This window comes from Pyrgilauda ruficollis, unplaced genomic scaffold (assembly GCF_017590135.1).
Source record: "Pyrgilauda ruficollis isolate IOZ18807 unplaced genomic scaffold, ASM1759013v1 scaffold30, whole genome shotgun sequence".
In the NCBI taxonomy this organism is placed as follows: domain Eukaryota; kingdom Metazoa; phylum Chordata; class Aves; order Passeriformes; family Passeridae; genus Pyrgilauda; species Pyrgilauda ruficollis.
Genome location: NW_024524378.1, coordinates 5,479,889 through 5,494,876, shown reverse-complemented (window position 1 = coordinate 5,494,876; position 14,988 = coordinate 5,479,889). Strand labels below are relative to the sequence as shown.

General features: G+C 35.2%; 1 protein-coding gene across 1 annotated transcript in view; it reads right to left on the bottom strand.

Moving 5' to 3' along the window:
• RB1CC1 (RB1 inducible coiled-coil 1) overlaps positions 1–14,988 on the bottom strand; it is a 64,838-nt gene that overhangs the window by 14,991 nt on the left and 34,859 nt on the right. Inside the window, exons 9-15 of the mRNA XM_041473645.1 lie at positions 14,650–14,834; positions 13,492–13,678; positions 13,327–13,408; positions 12,436–12,497; positions 11,325–11,428; positions 8,770–8,896; positions 1,837–3,752 (exon numbers count right to left, since the gene is read on the bottom strand). Coding sequence (XP_041329579.1) covers positions 1,837–3,752; positions 8,770–8,896; positions 11,325–11,428; positions 12,436–12,497; positions 13,327–13,408; positions 13,492–13,678; positions 14,650–14,834 — 2,663 coding nt within the window. The remainder of the gene's footprint in view (positions 1–1,836; positions 3,753–8,769; positions 8,897–11,324; positions 11,429–12,435; positions 12,498–13,326; positions 13,409–13,491; positions 13,679–14,649; positions 14,835–14,988) is intronic.

Sequence of the window (14,988 nt, the reverse complement as noted above, 5' to 3'; positions counted from 1 at the left end):
GCTAAACAATGAGTAAGGATAACAAATGAACCTGAGTTATTGACATAGCTTGGGGTTTCAGGAATTTAAAAATCAAACAACTAAATAGTGACTTTGAAATATTAGGACAGATTTACTTAACATGTAAGCCCTTTAGCGATAAAACATAGTATATCTTGATTCCTAGAGAAAAAAAAAAATTAACAGCAGAATAAGGACATAAAAAGAATCCTTAGGAGGCAAAATATATTTCAATGTCACACTAAAAATTAAATTACTTTACAGAACTTGTAACAAACTAACAGCACTTCTTTAGATTGAAGCAGATCATATTTCTTTGAAATACATTATCTGTTTTATCCAGTTTGGATAAGAATACACACAGCTGTAATCACAAGTTGGAAGTTAAGTGTAGTGGATTTTTAAAAAGTCTGATGACGTAGCTACATCTTTTTCCTGTTGAGTCAAGTTCTTCAAATTTCTACAATTCATTAATACACAGAAAAGGAAAAGAATGCAGAATTTATCATTTTTCTTCTCATCACACCATATTTCATTAAGAGAATACTTTCTTCAATTAAGAAGGGTTATTCTTAAGTTTCATTATATCCCAATCTTAATTCAAGGAAGCAATATTATCTTGATGCACTTCTTTATACACTGACAAGCAAACACAGGCACTAACACAACATCACATAATAATGGAATTGCTCGCACGTGAAAATCCTGACGTAGCAGACAATTCCAGTGAAGCAGATATTCCCATTTCCTTTGGAATATGCATGACCTGCCCTCACCTACCTTTTTTTTTAACAGTACATTGATACTCAAAATTTAAAAGCTAACTTAAGTCTGTACTCATTTTTTGCAGTGTTCTTTCTTTTATGTCAATTCTGTCCATTTTATTGATCTTTTCCCATTTCACATACTTGGTTTAACACCTGGGAAGAAAATTCCTGTATTAAGACATTTTACAAACAAGATCTATCTGCTGCACTGATCTTGTTCACACACCACAAGAACATAAATGAAAAATGCTAGCATTTAAAAAAATACTATTGCTAAGCCTTAGTCACATAAAAAAATTCTACTATTTCCATTCTATAACAACACAATCTAGGCTGCTGACAGGCATTACAAACTCATAAGTACATAAGATAGGATAAATCAGAAAGAATAATTCTATGCATTCTTGGCAAGGGAGAAACATTTTTAAAATGTAAAATTTCTGCAGAAATTAACAAAGAAAAATGGTAATGTTAGGATATTCTTTAAGATTATGTTGCACCTTTGTGTTTCATTATGAAGCTCAAACTGAAGACCCTGAAATAGGTTAAGTGGGGCAGCAAAAGTCAATGGAAGTCCATGTGGCCATGGGACAGCTCTCAGTCAATCCTGTATCAAATCCCACTCAAGTTTTCATGCCCTGTTATCACCAACTTGGTGTACAGTCAGCCAATAAAGAAAGTTATCAGGCTACCTAAAAGCCAGCCACTGCATGCTCCCACAGTGCTAGCAGAGCAAGGATGGGAAAAGAGAGAGCAGCTGAGACCAACAAAATCAGAATTTCAAGTAACTTGCTACCGTGGAAATACTCCTTCAACATGACCGAAATGTAAAACCTTCACTGCTGTCTTGAAATAATCCTGTATAACATATTTTACAATCCTTGAGATTAACTACAGACATGGGAACACCACTGACTATAAAATGGAAACAATTTGAAATGCAACTATAGAAACCAATACAAATAAACACTATTACAAATACAACAATTTTAGTTACTGCACAGTGTGTCATGAATATACCATATTGATTAAATACTAGGAAAACACAGTAACTTAATTCTTACAGTACCTCTGATTCACTTGCATCTCAAGTTGCATTATTTTTTCCAAAAGCCCTTTTTCAGCAGCTTCCCTCTGTAATTCCAACTCTTTACAAGCAGTTTGCACTGCATCCTCTTTTTCACAATTGAGCTTCTGAATGAGCAACTGCCTGTCTTGCTCTTGGTTAGATATTAATAGTTCTTGCTCTTCCTTTAGCTTATGGATAATAGCTTCATATTTTTCCTGCTGCTCACAGAGAGACAAGTTTTCTGTTTTTTCCTTCTCTAGGGCAGTCATTTCCAACTCTAACTTACTTTGCAGTTCTGTTATTTGCTCTGAAAGTCTTTTTTCTGCCTCAGCAGTTTTTTGATGAAGAAGCGTTACTTTATTTAATTCAGTTCTAAGCAAATTTGATTCTTCTTCATACCTATTTATTAGCTCAGAAATACACTGATCTTTCTCAATTGTCATCAGAGTCCTTAGTTCTGATAAGCCCACTTGATATTCATCACTGCTGATTTGTATTTTATTGTTTAATTTATCTATTTCCTTTCTTAAGCTTTCAGTTTCCTTGTCAACCTGAGATCTTAAGGTCTCTTGTTGCTGGTTTCTGCTTTCTTCCAAAAGAAGCTTCATTTCATCAGTTTCTGCCTCTTTCAGGGCAAGTTCAACTTCTAGTTTGCACCTCAAATCAGACAGATCTGAAACCTTGAGTTGTAGCTCTTCTACTTGTTGTTGTTTCTCTTGCATAACTACCTCATGAGACTCCTGCATTTGTTCAAGTCTATGCTCGTTCTCTTTTTTCAATTTATCCAAACAGTCCTTGTGCTCAGCTAGGACCTTCTCAAATTCCTGTAAATGCCTGGCTTGTAGGTTGCTTTCCAGTTCTTTTAAATGGCTTTGCTCTAAACTCTCAAGTTCTGCCCTCAGGAGTTGCAGTTTCTCGTTGTTTTCAACATGAAGTTTTTTCAAGTCTTCAAGTACAATTTCACGTGACAGCCTCAGTTCCTTGATTTCAGAATTTTGTGTCTCCATTTGGCATTCCAATTCAAGTAATTTCTGGTCTTTTTCATTCTGAAGGCAAACTACAGCTTCTTTCTCATTCTTTACTATTGCAAATTCATCATTCTTATTCTGAAGAACTTCCTCAAGACCTAACAGGTCACCTTTTAACTTTTTGATTTTCTTTTTATTTTCTTCACCATCCTCCAATAATTTATTAATTTTAGTTTCATACTCACTTTTCAAAGACTGTAATTCATTTTGATGTTTATCATTTAGTGTTTTTTCAAGTGAAAGCTTTACCTTTTCAATTGTATTTACTATTTCTAAGGAAGTACATTTTAAAGAATTAGAAAAGTCACACTGTTCTCTTTGTACAAGTGTTCTGAAATGGCAAAGATCTTCTTTTATACCTTTTAAATGTACCTTTGAGTCTTGAGCAATAACCCTACACTTCTCCACACAAACACTGAGAGAAGCATTTTCTACAGAAACATCCTTTACACAAGAACTTGTATCTTGCATACGCCTACTGTCTATTGCATTGATAACTGAAGAATAAAGAGATTCCACCATCATTTCTGGGCTTTGTGGGTCACTTATTACATTAGGAGACACTGGATTTTCTTCTATTACAAATTCATTTACTGCTGACATAAAGTCAGATTCGGGACTCTCTGCCAATGAATCCAAGTCTAATGATCCTTGCTTAAGAGCTTGCTCCAAGTTCGGATGGGCAATAGTTTCAAAATCGAATGTGTGAGCATCAATGCTGTCCGGGGACAATTCTTCTAATGGAGCTGGGGGACACACAGGAGGACACAGGGGACCCTGAAGACTGAGTGATGGAGGAGTTCTTGAAGAGGTAGCAATTGCGGTTCCTGTAGTACTTTCCATCCTTGGTGTGGTAGCAGATTGTGGCGATGCTTGACTATTGGAGGCCTACACGTTATAAAACAAGAAACAAACACAAAGTGATAAGCAGAACTGTTAATACTGAAAATTCATTCTAAACCTCCAGGCGAAACAAGAACTTGAAAAAATCACCCTTATTATTTGTAACAATCCAAAATATGTACTACTAAAACTTAAGCAAAATTTGCAGAAAATCAAGATGATTTTCCATTAAGTTTCAGAAAAGCATCATTTGTAAGCACATAAATATTAAATGTTCACCTAGCCAGAAGTCCTATGTAGAGCATAGCCAACTGTATCTTACCAGTCAGAAACAGGCTTTGGTTCTTTACAGCCTACTTATTTCAGTTTTTCTAATAATTTCATTGCTAAAATATCTTTTTTCTATTATTGCCAATATTGTCATTAAAAACTCCTTTAGTACCTTATGCTATTATCTACCATATACAACATGGTAATATGGAAGCCCTAATGCCAACAATATATCTACAGATTCTTAAGACATAAATATAAACCTTAAGCTTTAGCAAGCGCAGAACACGTTCCAGTGTAAGCCAAAAAGCAATGTACAGCCTGAGTATCTACCAAGGACACATTCCTGAAAAAGTTTATAATAGGACTGACAGCAAAGCAATTTTTCCTAGGAAAATTACAGTGAAACACACACAGTTAAAATACATAAGGCAAGCAGCTGCGACACACAGTTAAGGGGTATGCACAGGATCATCAGGATCACAAACTGGAAGAGATGCAAAGTTTTCTGAACATATGAGTGCTCTGAAAGATCCCAGATGCATTCTCTGTAACACCATAGCTCAACTATTACCTTGCTCCTTCATCACTAAGAACTTGTTTGATTTTATTCAGGTAAGGAATTGAAAAGAAATAGTTTCTGAAGAAAAATGCATGGGAATTTTTCCAGTAGAAAATTTCCATAAAACGTTCAGTCTCAAAGTGCTGGAAATCTGGTGGTGCTCTTCAAAAAGCCAACATTGCCATCAGCTGATAATTCTGTGATCTTGCCCATGCCTCTTTCTCAAACCATCCACACTGCCTCAAAGCAACTAGAATGCATGTCTGGTGTTCTTTACTATGTTAGCTATTATTGAAGAAACTTCTGCCATCCATTGAATTCAGCTACTTGACTGGCAACAGTTAGTGGAGCTTGGCAATAAATGTTCAGCAACAGCAAAAATCCCAGAAGTGACAGATATTGATCTGCTGTCATATAAATAGCCATTTTTTGCCGTCTCCATTTTGTACAAATGATTGTTACTCAAAAAGGGACCTTACCCTTCTCTGCACCAAGGAAATATTCCTTAAAGGAGATATAGTGTGTTTAACAATTCTCAGCTGTCATTTAAGAAGGATCTATTTCCAGTTTCAGCGCTCATCTATTTAGCAGAGTTGCATTTGCACCTCAGCTCTCTTAGCTTTTGCATCTTTATAAATCTAAATCGTACAATGATTTTTAAATACATTGTAAAAAAACCTTGTGATCATCGCATAGAGAATACTGTATACACAAAAAGTGAACAGGACATGAGAAAAAATGAAAAGGAAATGCTCCTTTCTAAATGGTTCTATTAGCCCAGGTTTAAGCATTTCCCTTGGACTTAATTTCAGCTTGTTGTTTATCTAAGAAAACTTACAAAACTAGATGTTGAAGGGTACTGTGTATGCTGATACATGCCTAAGTTCAAAGCATGCTTTAAGTGACAAACATCTACCATTAATATACTAATAATAAGAAACAGTAACAAAAACTATCATCACAGATATCAACCACACACTAAAAAAAGCAATTCAAAGACTCTGACTATGGAGAAGTCCTACAGAAACCCACATGCAAAGGAATGATACTATCTACTTTTGGCAACCCTGCAGAATCATCCTAGAAGATAAAGAGTAAGGATTCAGCATAAAGAAGAAAAAAAAAAGAAATAGTCACTCTGTATAACAATAATGAACTCTGTTTCCTCATGACTTGGGGCTGCAGCACACTACATGCCTCAGCAGTGGCTTCTGTGAGTTGGGAGTCTAATGAAAGCACCAGATTACTGCTTAGAGAAGAGTTAAACCTCACATTTTGAGTGGCTGAAACTATACGAAGATTTTGTTTACAGAGAAGCCTGTGCCTGCCATGTAGTCAGTTTACTATCTACAGGCAGCAATGCATGCACATCATACACTAATTTTTGTAATGACAAAGGAAGATGAGTCAAGAGCAAACAATTAAAAAAAATAGAAAAACAGAATTCATTTCAAAGTTCTCAGGTATTGCAAGACTATGTGCACTGCTCTAATTATGTTACTACAAAAAAAAAAAATCAGGGATGCTGCAATTCTCAGGAAGATTACAAGCAGTGTTTCAATTCCAAACTAAACTAGAAGAAACGGTAGATTTATGATTCGATTTTAAAAGCCAGCTTCCCTTATAAAAAAAACTTTTAATACCAAAGGATTGTATATGTTATCTACTGACCACCGAGAAGGCACCTTACTCATCTTACCCATGGGCACCTTAGCTTTTCCTGGACATCTTTAACCCAATTGCTGACCTGCTTAAACTTTGTATTACGGAAATAAGAGGGCACAGCAACATGTTTGAGACTATTAAGTTACAAATAATAAGCAGAAGGTCTTAAAAATGAAAACAGATTTCAAAGTATTAACAAATTAAACAAATATCCACAAAAATGTTCTTTAACTACTCCAATGTAATTCTAAAGTAGAAAATTATCAGTTATGTTCTATGGAAGTTGAAATAGTAAGAGTTATGGAGACACTTGAAAATAAATACTCTCAACACGCAGTAAGTTATTTAATCTCCTTTGACTCGCTCTTTGCTCACTTGTCTGCAGTCACAACTTTTCCCTCCTGCCTAAAGCAACTATTAAAGCACAGTTGCTGTGGCTGATGCAGTAGGATGAACTTCCACTTAACCCATACAGAATTCAACTGCTGCACTACCAATACCCCAGGGAAACTATCCCAGTCAAATCTGAAGAACCAGGTTTCTCCTGCCACTAATATGGAAAGGGAAATGCCGGGGTCGAATGTGTCTCCTTGGAAGAGTATGAGAATAATAATATGGGCAACACTCAATACCTGCACAGGCAACTCTGCACCAAGCTGGGACAGTTCACCACCAGAAAAAGTGGATGCATAAAGATGTAGGCATCTCCATGACAATCATTAAATGTTTATTCATTCTTCTAATTATTTATTGTGAATTCCCAGCAATATTGATATAAAAAGGAACATTTTAAAAATTACTTCAGTAATTCTACACAGGCAAAAGTAGTATAATTTAAAAAAACACTTCTATATTAGCTGCAGAGCAAAACAACACAAAGACCTTGTGTCTTTCACCAAGTAGTAAAAAGAACATTACCTTTGAAAAGAAAAAAAAATCTCTGACAAATCTGTTTGCTTCAACTCCAAAAAGAGTTCAAATGAATCACTGAAATAACACACAGAGATGAGCATTTTCAAGATGACATCATGAATGGCCCAGCTCTGATTGTGCAATGCAATTTGCTCTAAGGAAAGAGATAATAATCCAAATCTGTCTAAGCACCTGACATTTCTGTGTGAGCGAAGAATCCAAATTAGTCAAACAAAAGCAAAAGAAAAGAAAGTATTTTGGCAAACATCTTTTTCAGTACAACCAGATACATACAAAATTTTTCCAGATAAGCATGTCTGAAGAAAGAAAGAAAAATGACAAAGACTTCACAAATTCAGGTATATTTTCTGCTTATCTTTCTACTGTTATTATGCACATTTTTAATTAAAAGCTAAATTTCACATTCTTCTGACACAGCAAGGCTTCATAAAAAAATTAATTTATTAGGACAACTGTCACTATCCTAGTCTCTTATGAGATAAATTTCAGGATTTGGGACTCCATGTTGGGAGTGAATGTCTGTATTTTAGAGCAAGGTCTGTTGTAAGGGCATGTTCAATAAACACCAAAATTTCACAGAATTTCACTTCCAGCAATTTCAATGGCTCTTACAGTGTTAAGGCCCTAATATTCTTAATGGCTGTTCATTTGAAAAACAATCTTCATAAAGAGAGAAAATATCTGGGAAATGATACTTAAATAATACACCTTTTCTGTATTACAGAACAAAGAGCAGTCCAGATTTCATATTTTACACAAATAAAAGACTTCCAACAAATCTGTTCAAATCCCATAGAAATCAAAAGATAGAGAACTTCATGTCACTTGGTTTAAGCAGGAAATTGCTATTCAAAATTAAACACGTTCATAGCTTTATCTGTTATATAAGATGCTTCCCAGTCAGCCAAGTGCATACAACAATTTACACTGCAGACAATAACACAGCCCCTGGAAAAACCCACTGATTTTCTACAGCAAAAGAAACCTAGTTTGAAGCAGTCAACTTCACAAAAAATCTTAAGCATTGCTGAAATTCACCCACTGTTTCCCTGAGAGAGGCCAGTCAGAAGCTAAAAGGAACCTATTGGGTGTACTATGGAATTTAGAGGTTGCATGCACAGAAGCAAAAGTGATTGGTAGAAACAGTTTCTAGGGGAAGGAGTCTGTTTGACAGGCAGAGTGAACCTAGGAAGGGATCTCTTTACCATCTGTTCCTTCTGTACTCAAAGGAAAAGACTGCACAACAGCCAACCAAAGCCCTAAAATCTCCTTAACTGCTTGTACCAAAAGGACCTAAGAAACAAAGCAGAAATCCAGAGAAGTTACAAATTCACTGAATACAATCTAAAGCAATAAAGGCAGAATGCACTCATTTTCAGACAGAAGATTTGAAAGTGACAGAAAACAAAAATATAAACAGTGCAATTCTACTTCTACAACATCGGTGGAGTACAAACATCTGTTAAATATTCTCAGAATATTTACTAGTTCATGATTACAAAGAAAACTTCCACAGTTAATATCAGGAGAAACAAAGATGCATTCTAAAGTATTTGATAGAACAATGTTATGAAAATATTCTACAGTTTTAAATATCATCTCTTTTTTATTGATTAAAAAAAGCAAAAATACCTTTTGTTCATTCAGCAGGTCTGTAATAGTTTGTGACATTTCATCCAAACTCTGTGCTGCCTTGACCAGGTTATGTAGAGCACGTACATGCTGGTGAAGAGGTTCAAAGTCACAAAGTATGGGAACCCTTAAAAACAGTACAGGATTACTTTTTTCCATACTGTTAGTTTAATACTCCAATCTATTAAATTATTATGTGTATGTTTCAACAACACTAAGCTTGCCTCTGTGTAAGGTCTATACGTTCTTAATTTCATCTATTTCATATGGAAAAAAAAGTCTACAAAGACTCCCTGGTATTTTTGTTTAACATTAAAAACTTGAGCACCTTTAAGGAGTCTGCAACAATAAACACAGTGATGAGCAAATAATCCCAGTCTTTCCTCCCAAGGAAAGTATTTGCCAGTAGTACCTAGAGTTCCAATGACATTAACAGAAGTGATTAAATCTCTAATTGAAGCACTTGTGTTTGCAAATGGCTATATTTTGTCTCCAGTTGGATTCTCTCCAATCCAGCTCTTCCTCTGAAGAAGCAATTAATTCTCTACTGTTTTATTTTCTTGATAGGTAACCTAAATTAAACAACTGATTAATGTGTCCTGATCACATATCAAGTGTGGCAAGATAAGCTGAAAACATGGAGCAAGAGTTCATCCAGACTAACAATACAGCAAAAGCATATATACTTCAATGTATTCTGCATTCTCTGCTCAATATATAGGGCAAGTGGCATTAAGTGTATTTTTGCAGAATTAAGATTTCAATTGCTCAAACAAAATTTCAGAAGACAGCACCACTGTAAGTAAAAAAAAAAGGTCATATTAATTATGCAGCTGAGAGGTTCAGGGCTGATAGAAAAGGACTTTGTGCTGCATCCTTGTGCTTGTTGCTTGCTCTTTCCATGTTAAATGAAAACACCAAACGAAGTACTGCTCTCTAGTTTCTTCTGAAGATCAGCATCTACCCGAGGTGTGTGACAGCTTTTGCCCACACGAGTTGCAAGTTCACCACTATCCTCTGTATTTTTCAGCAAATTCAGCCCTGAGCCCAAAAATCAGGAGGAATGACATAATCCCACCTCTATTGCCATCAAGTGGAAAGCTATGTCACTACAATTCAAACAAAATAAAACATCTTAAGTCAATGATTGGTTTTCTGACAAATAGCAGGGCAAAATTCTTCCTGAACTCAGTATAAACCTCCAGGAAGACTGTAAAAGTCTCACAAATTTAAAAAATCAGGCAAACATTAGGAATAAGATCATGTAATTGCACTTTTTTCCCCAGAAAATTAATGAGGAGCAAGCCAAGGAGCAGAACAAGAGAAATTAAAAGGGTACATCAGCTAAAAAATTACCTACAACAAATCCACTGTGATGCTGACTAAGCTCACTACATTTGTTAACTCCACCATCATTACCATAAAGATAGCCAGGAATTCTGAATCAAAAAGAATGTCAGTCCAAAATACAGGTGAATAAAAGCAATCAATCCAGCTCCTGCCTTATGCACCAATAACAGGTATTAGGTTGACACTGTTGGTGGACCTGACAGATGGCAGTGAAGCATCCTCGTCTTACATTTACCTTTGTAAATGCAATCCCAACTTCGTGGGACTGTTGGCTTCGGGGCTTTAAAAAACCCCAAAAACAAGCAAACAAAAACAAAAATCCCAAAAAACAAAAAAAGAGGAATCACAGCAAATCTCAAATCTCTAACTGCAGATCTCTTTTAGGAAGAGGATGATGATACATGCAACATAAGAATGTGGTCATACTGACAGATCTCCTCCTAGGCAGAACCTTACATACAACTTCCTACTACCAATTTCTGGCCCATTATCTTGGTTGGCATTTCTCCACCTTGACTTCTCTGAGTTTGGAAGCTCACACTAACAGTCATCTTTTTCACTAAGGTATCTCCAACTTCTAGATCAGGAACTAATCCCATAAATTGCTTGTGAGACAAACCAGTAGCTTTCCTGTCTACATATGCATGCTGCCTCGCTGTTGGGAAGTAAGAAACATAGAAATAGAGCTTCTACTCAAAATGATGGATTTCCATTGACAGCAGAGGCACTTAAGAGAATACACTTTTTAGCAAAATCAGTTTAATAAAATTGGAGAAAAAGCAGTAATTGAATATAAGAGATCTCTGTGATCTCATACTGAGCTAAAGACATTTATTTTATTTCCTACAGAATACCACACAACAAAGAGCAAAAGAAAAAAGTATCAAAACTCATTCTGATCTGACAAAACATAGTTATGAGTTTATTTCAGTATAGAACTGATGGCATTTTTTTTTGCTTTTTAGCTCTGAGGCAGATCTTTCTGTTTCGATACAGAATAGGTATGTTCAAACCATCAGACCTTGAATACGTATGTGTATCTGCATTAAGTCAGCGAAGCCCATTGCTTAAGAATGGCAATTAGATCAGAAAATATCCTTGTTTGTTCTTTACAGAAAATGACCTAAGGGGGTGGAAAACTGATGGGGATGGGACTCCTGGGAAAGCTATTTCTGTAACACATGAAGTGTAAAAAGGTACCTTACCTGAGTAATGGCTGAACTTCTGAAGGACAGAAAGACTGCAAAAATTGCAAGTCGCTCAACGAGATATCTGGAAGCTCACTGTCAAATCTGCGAGGTTTTCGTGTCTGTAAAGAAGACATTTAATTTACACATTGCTGTCAAGTATCAGATGACTAAAGAAGGATTAAGAAGAGCTTAATAAATAACATGGAAAAGTTAGCAGTAAACTGATCTCTTACTCAAAAGATTTTTAATTTTTAAGAAACCACGTCTAGTCCTTTGCCCCTAAAAAACAACCATTACACTTGTCATGATTAACTATCCACAGCGCTTGGGCAGCAGTAGAATGGAGTATTCCAGTTGCAAAGGAACTACAATGAGCATCTAGTCCAAATTCCTCCCTATTACCAAGCTTCAAAAACATTATGGATGTGTTTAGAAGTTAAGGGATAAGAGATGGCATTAAGTTTTACTTATTGTGCTGCTACACATGCAAATATTAATTCAGTTCAGTATTTGAAACATTGAAGTGAGCAGCATTCTTATTTTCCAAGTATCCTTTAAATAAAAAAAAAGCTAAAAAGGAGAAGCTGAAAAGGTTAAACAGGCAAAGTGAGATGGCAACATTAGAATCAGGGAGTTAGCTTACTTCAATTAACCAAGCTGTATGAAATCAAAGGTAACAGACAGTGCTTAATTACAATGCACTCATGTTATCAGCCAATTAAGAGGCAAAAATTCCTTTCCACTCATCCAGTGATTACATGGAAAACTTTTATTTGCTTTTACCATCCAATTAATTTTATTGCTCTATTATTCAAAAGACAATTAGATGATCAAATTATTCCTCCTGGCTTCTTTTTTCTGATCATTAAGATGATTTTTTTTTCAATACCACAGACTAAAAAAGGACTGCCCTGCTAAAAAGGAGAGCTGACATTTCATCTCCCACTGCACTCTAAGTTACAAACCAATGTTAATATAGGTCACTTGAAATGGCAGAGAACACTAGCTCCCAGCTTCTTCATGTGTCACAGCAATGCAAAAGACATATAGCTTCAATGAATAGCCCAGGTTTTTAATTTATGAAACTACATAGAAATTAAATAAAACCAAAGATATGAGTACATACACAAAAGGATGGAGGCCAGGAGTCAAGTCCTCTAAACAAACGATTCCTTAGAAAGGACTTCCCTGAAGAAAAAACCCAAACACCTTCTTTAAAGGAAGAAATACAACATCTCAAAAGAAATCAACTGAAGTTATTGCAGTTTAATAGATAAAATACATTTGGAAGCATTGCTACTTATATTGATGTCTACATAAAATTGCAAATGACCACAGAACATCAGACAAAACCCACCATTCAAGCAGAGCTCCCTTCACAGAAGTCTCTTTTTGCTTAATGTACACACAGGCAAAAGCATCAACTTATTTTTGAAATTTTCAGTAATCTTCCTCATCTCCGTTCCAGAAAAATTTGATAAACTTTCACTCAATTTTTTTATTTTAGCTGTCCATTCAGAACACAAGTGGCAGACTTTGCAGAAAAAGTTATCAAAATTATTTTAGTAGAATCTTTATTTTTAATTTTGTTTTTAAAACTTCTGGTGAAGGTCTTTGGATATGGGTCTTAGTTCTTAGATTTTTCTGGAGTAGTATAGAGGAAGTCATAGCAGTACTCAAATACTCAGTAACGGTTTTAGAAGTGTTATTTAAAAGAAAATAAAGCTCACAAGGCATGTTTTAAGCACAAACTGCATTTAAGTGTGATAATGAGAAACTGTATATTTTACAAGCATTTCACAGCTTTCACATTATTTTGGATAATCTATATGAAATAGTTAATTGTTTTGATCAATGGAAAAATATTTTCTTTGTAATAGGACCAGCATGAACTTCCTATTTAAGTAAAAGAAAATTTTCAGGTCTTGAAATTAGAATATAATGAAAATTATTTTAATTACAAAGACAAGAGATATACTTTAACACAATTTAACTTCACAGAAGAGAAAGTACTTACTAAAGAGTTTACCAAAAGATTCCCTTTTTGCCTTTTCAGCTTCATATAGATGTTTCCCATCTTTTATCAAAGCACCCGCCCACTGTGAAAAGGAAAAATACATAGTTACTTGTTAATTTATATGCTGATACAAAGGATTGGTCTCAAAGTTTTTTTTTTACTTACCTCCCTGTAGTGTTTTATGAACATTTTTCTCCTCACAACTTCAACAACAGCTAAACAGTACATCTGAGGAACAGTGCTGAGAGCCTCGACAACTTTGACCCTTTCTAGAAGCTCTGTTACAAGACGAAGCAGTGCTTGTAGTTTCTCTCCATCTTGGTCAGCATGAAGCATTACAAAACAACACCACCTACAAAAGCATATTACACTTTAGAAGATCACATCTTGGCAATATTTTTTTCATTTAAATTAGATCAGCAACATGTCTGGATGAAAGGAGCAATGACATCATTTCACATGGAACAACAACAGGCTAACTGGAAGTACCAAGCTGTTCAAAATTCAGTGGTCACCTTGCAGTTTCCTATTAATTTCTCACAACAGAATATCCATATCAGTGATCAAAAATGGACATCTACCTCCATTTGAGTTAAGTCATTGGTTTTGAATGTCTTGGTAAGACATTCAAGTTATTAGCATAAATAACCTTAGGAGTAGTACTAATGCAACTTTCTCCAGTAGAATTTAAAAAAGCCGATATATACTGAGAAAAAAAAAAAAGACTACTTTTTGTTTATAGATCTTAAAAATACTTATTGGAAAGCTTTAGCAACAGGTATTAAAGGTTAGAATGCTGTCAAAGAAATAAGAACACAACACTGTTTGGAAAGCCCACACAATGTACTCACGCACTACAAGCAACAGCCCCTGTAACAAATTCTCACATCTTGTAACCACATCTTCCAATTCCCTTAATCATACAATCAGTAGAAAAATTTCAAGCACAGACACCAATATAACTAAACCACAGGATAACTATTGGGAAGGTGATCAACTAGTGTGCTTGAGGATAAACATTACAGCAACTTTGCCACCAGAAAATACTTAAGGTGGAGGTATATCCCACAAGTAAGAAAAAACATATAAAACTGCTTTTATTATCAGAATTGAAGCAAAAGTGAAACAACAAATACAAACAAGTCAACATCAAGCAATCAGGAATATATACTAACAGAAAGCAATTAGGAATATATACTAACAAAGACACTACAACATTTGCACTCTTGATCTTTTCATAGTAATGATTTCCTTCAGGCACACATTCCTTAAACAGCCTTGCTGCAAATGGAAGTACTATAAAGTTGTGAAGCTTTAACTTACTTCAGTCTGACTTGCAGATTATTTGCAAGCTCCTGTTTGGCAGTGGTACATTTCTGTTTAATATCTAACAGTTTTCTGTGATTAGTTAACATAATCATCAGCTGATTTGCATGACTCAAACACAAATCAGGCAGCACAGAAGGATCTTTCAAGTTCTCAGCTCTCTTCTGATTAGCCAAAAATCCCTAGAGGAAGAGAGACATTTGTTACACAAGCTTTGTGACAATCAAAAAGTGTAAAAGTGACACATCTCTAAGAATGAAAGAATTTTAACAAACTTACTGTAACCATTGGTATGTACAACAGAATGATACATGAAAAAAGCAAGTATCAGAGTTG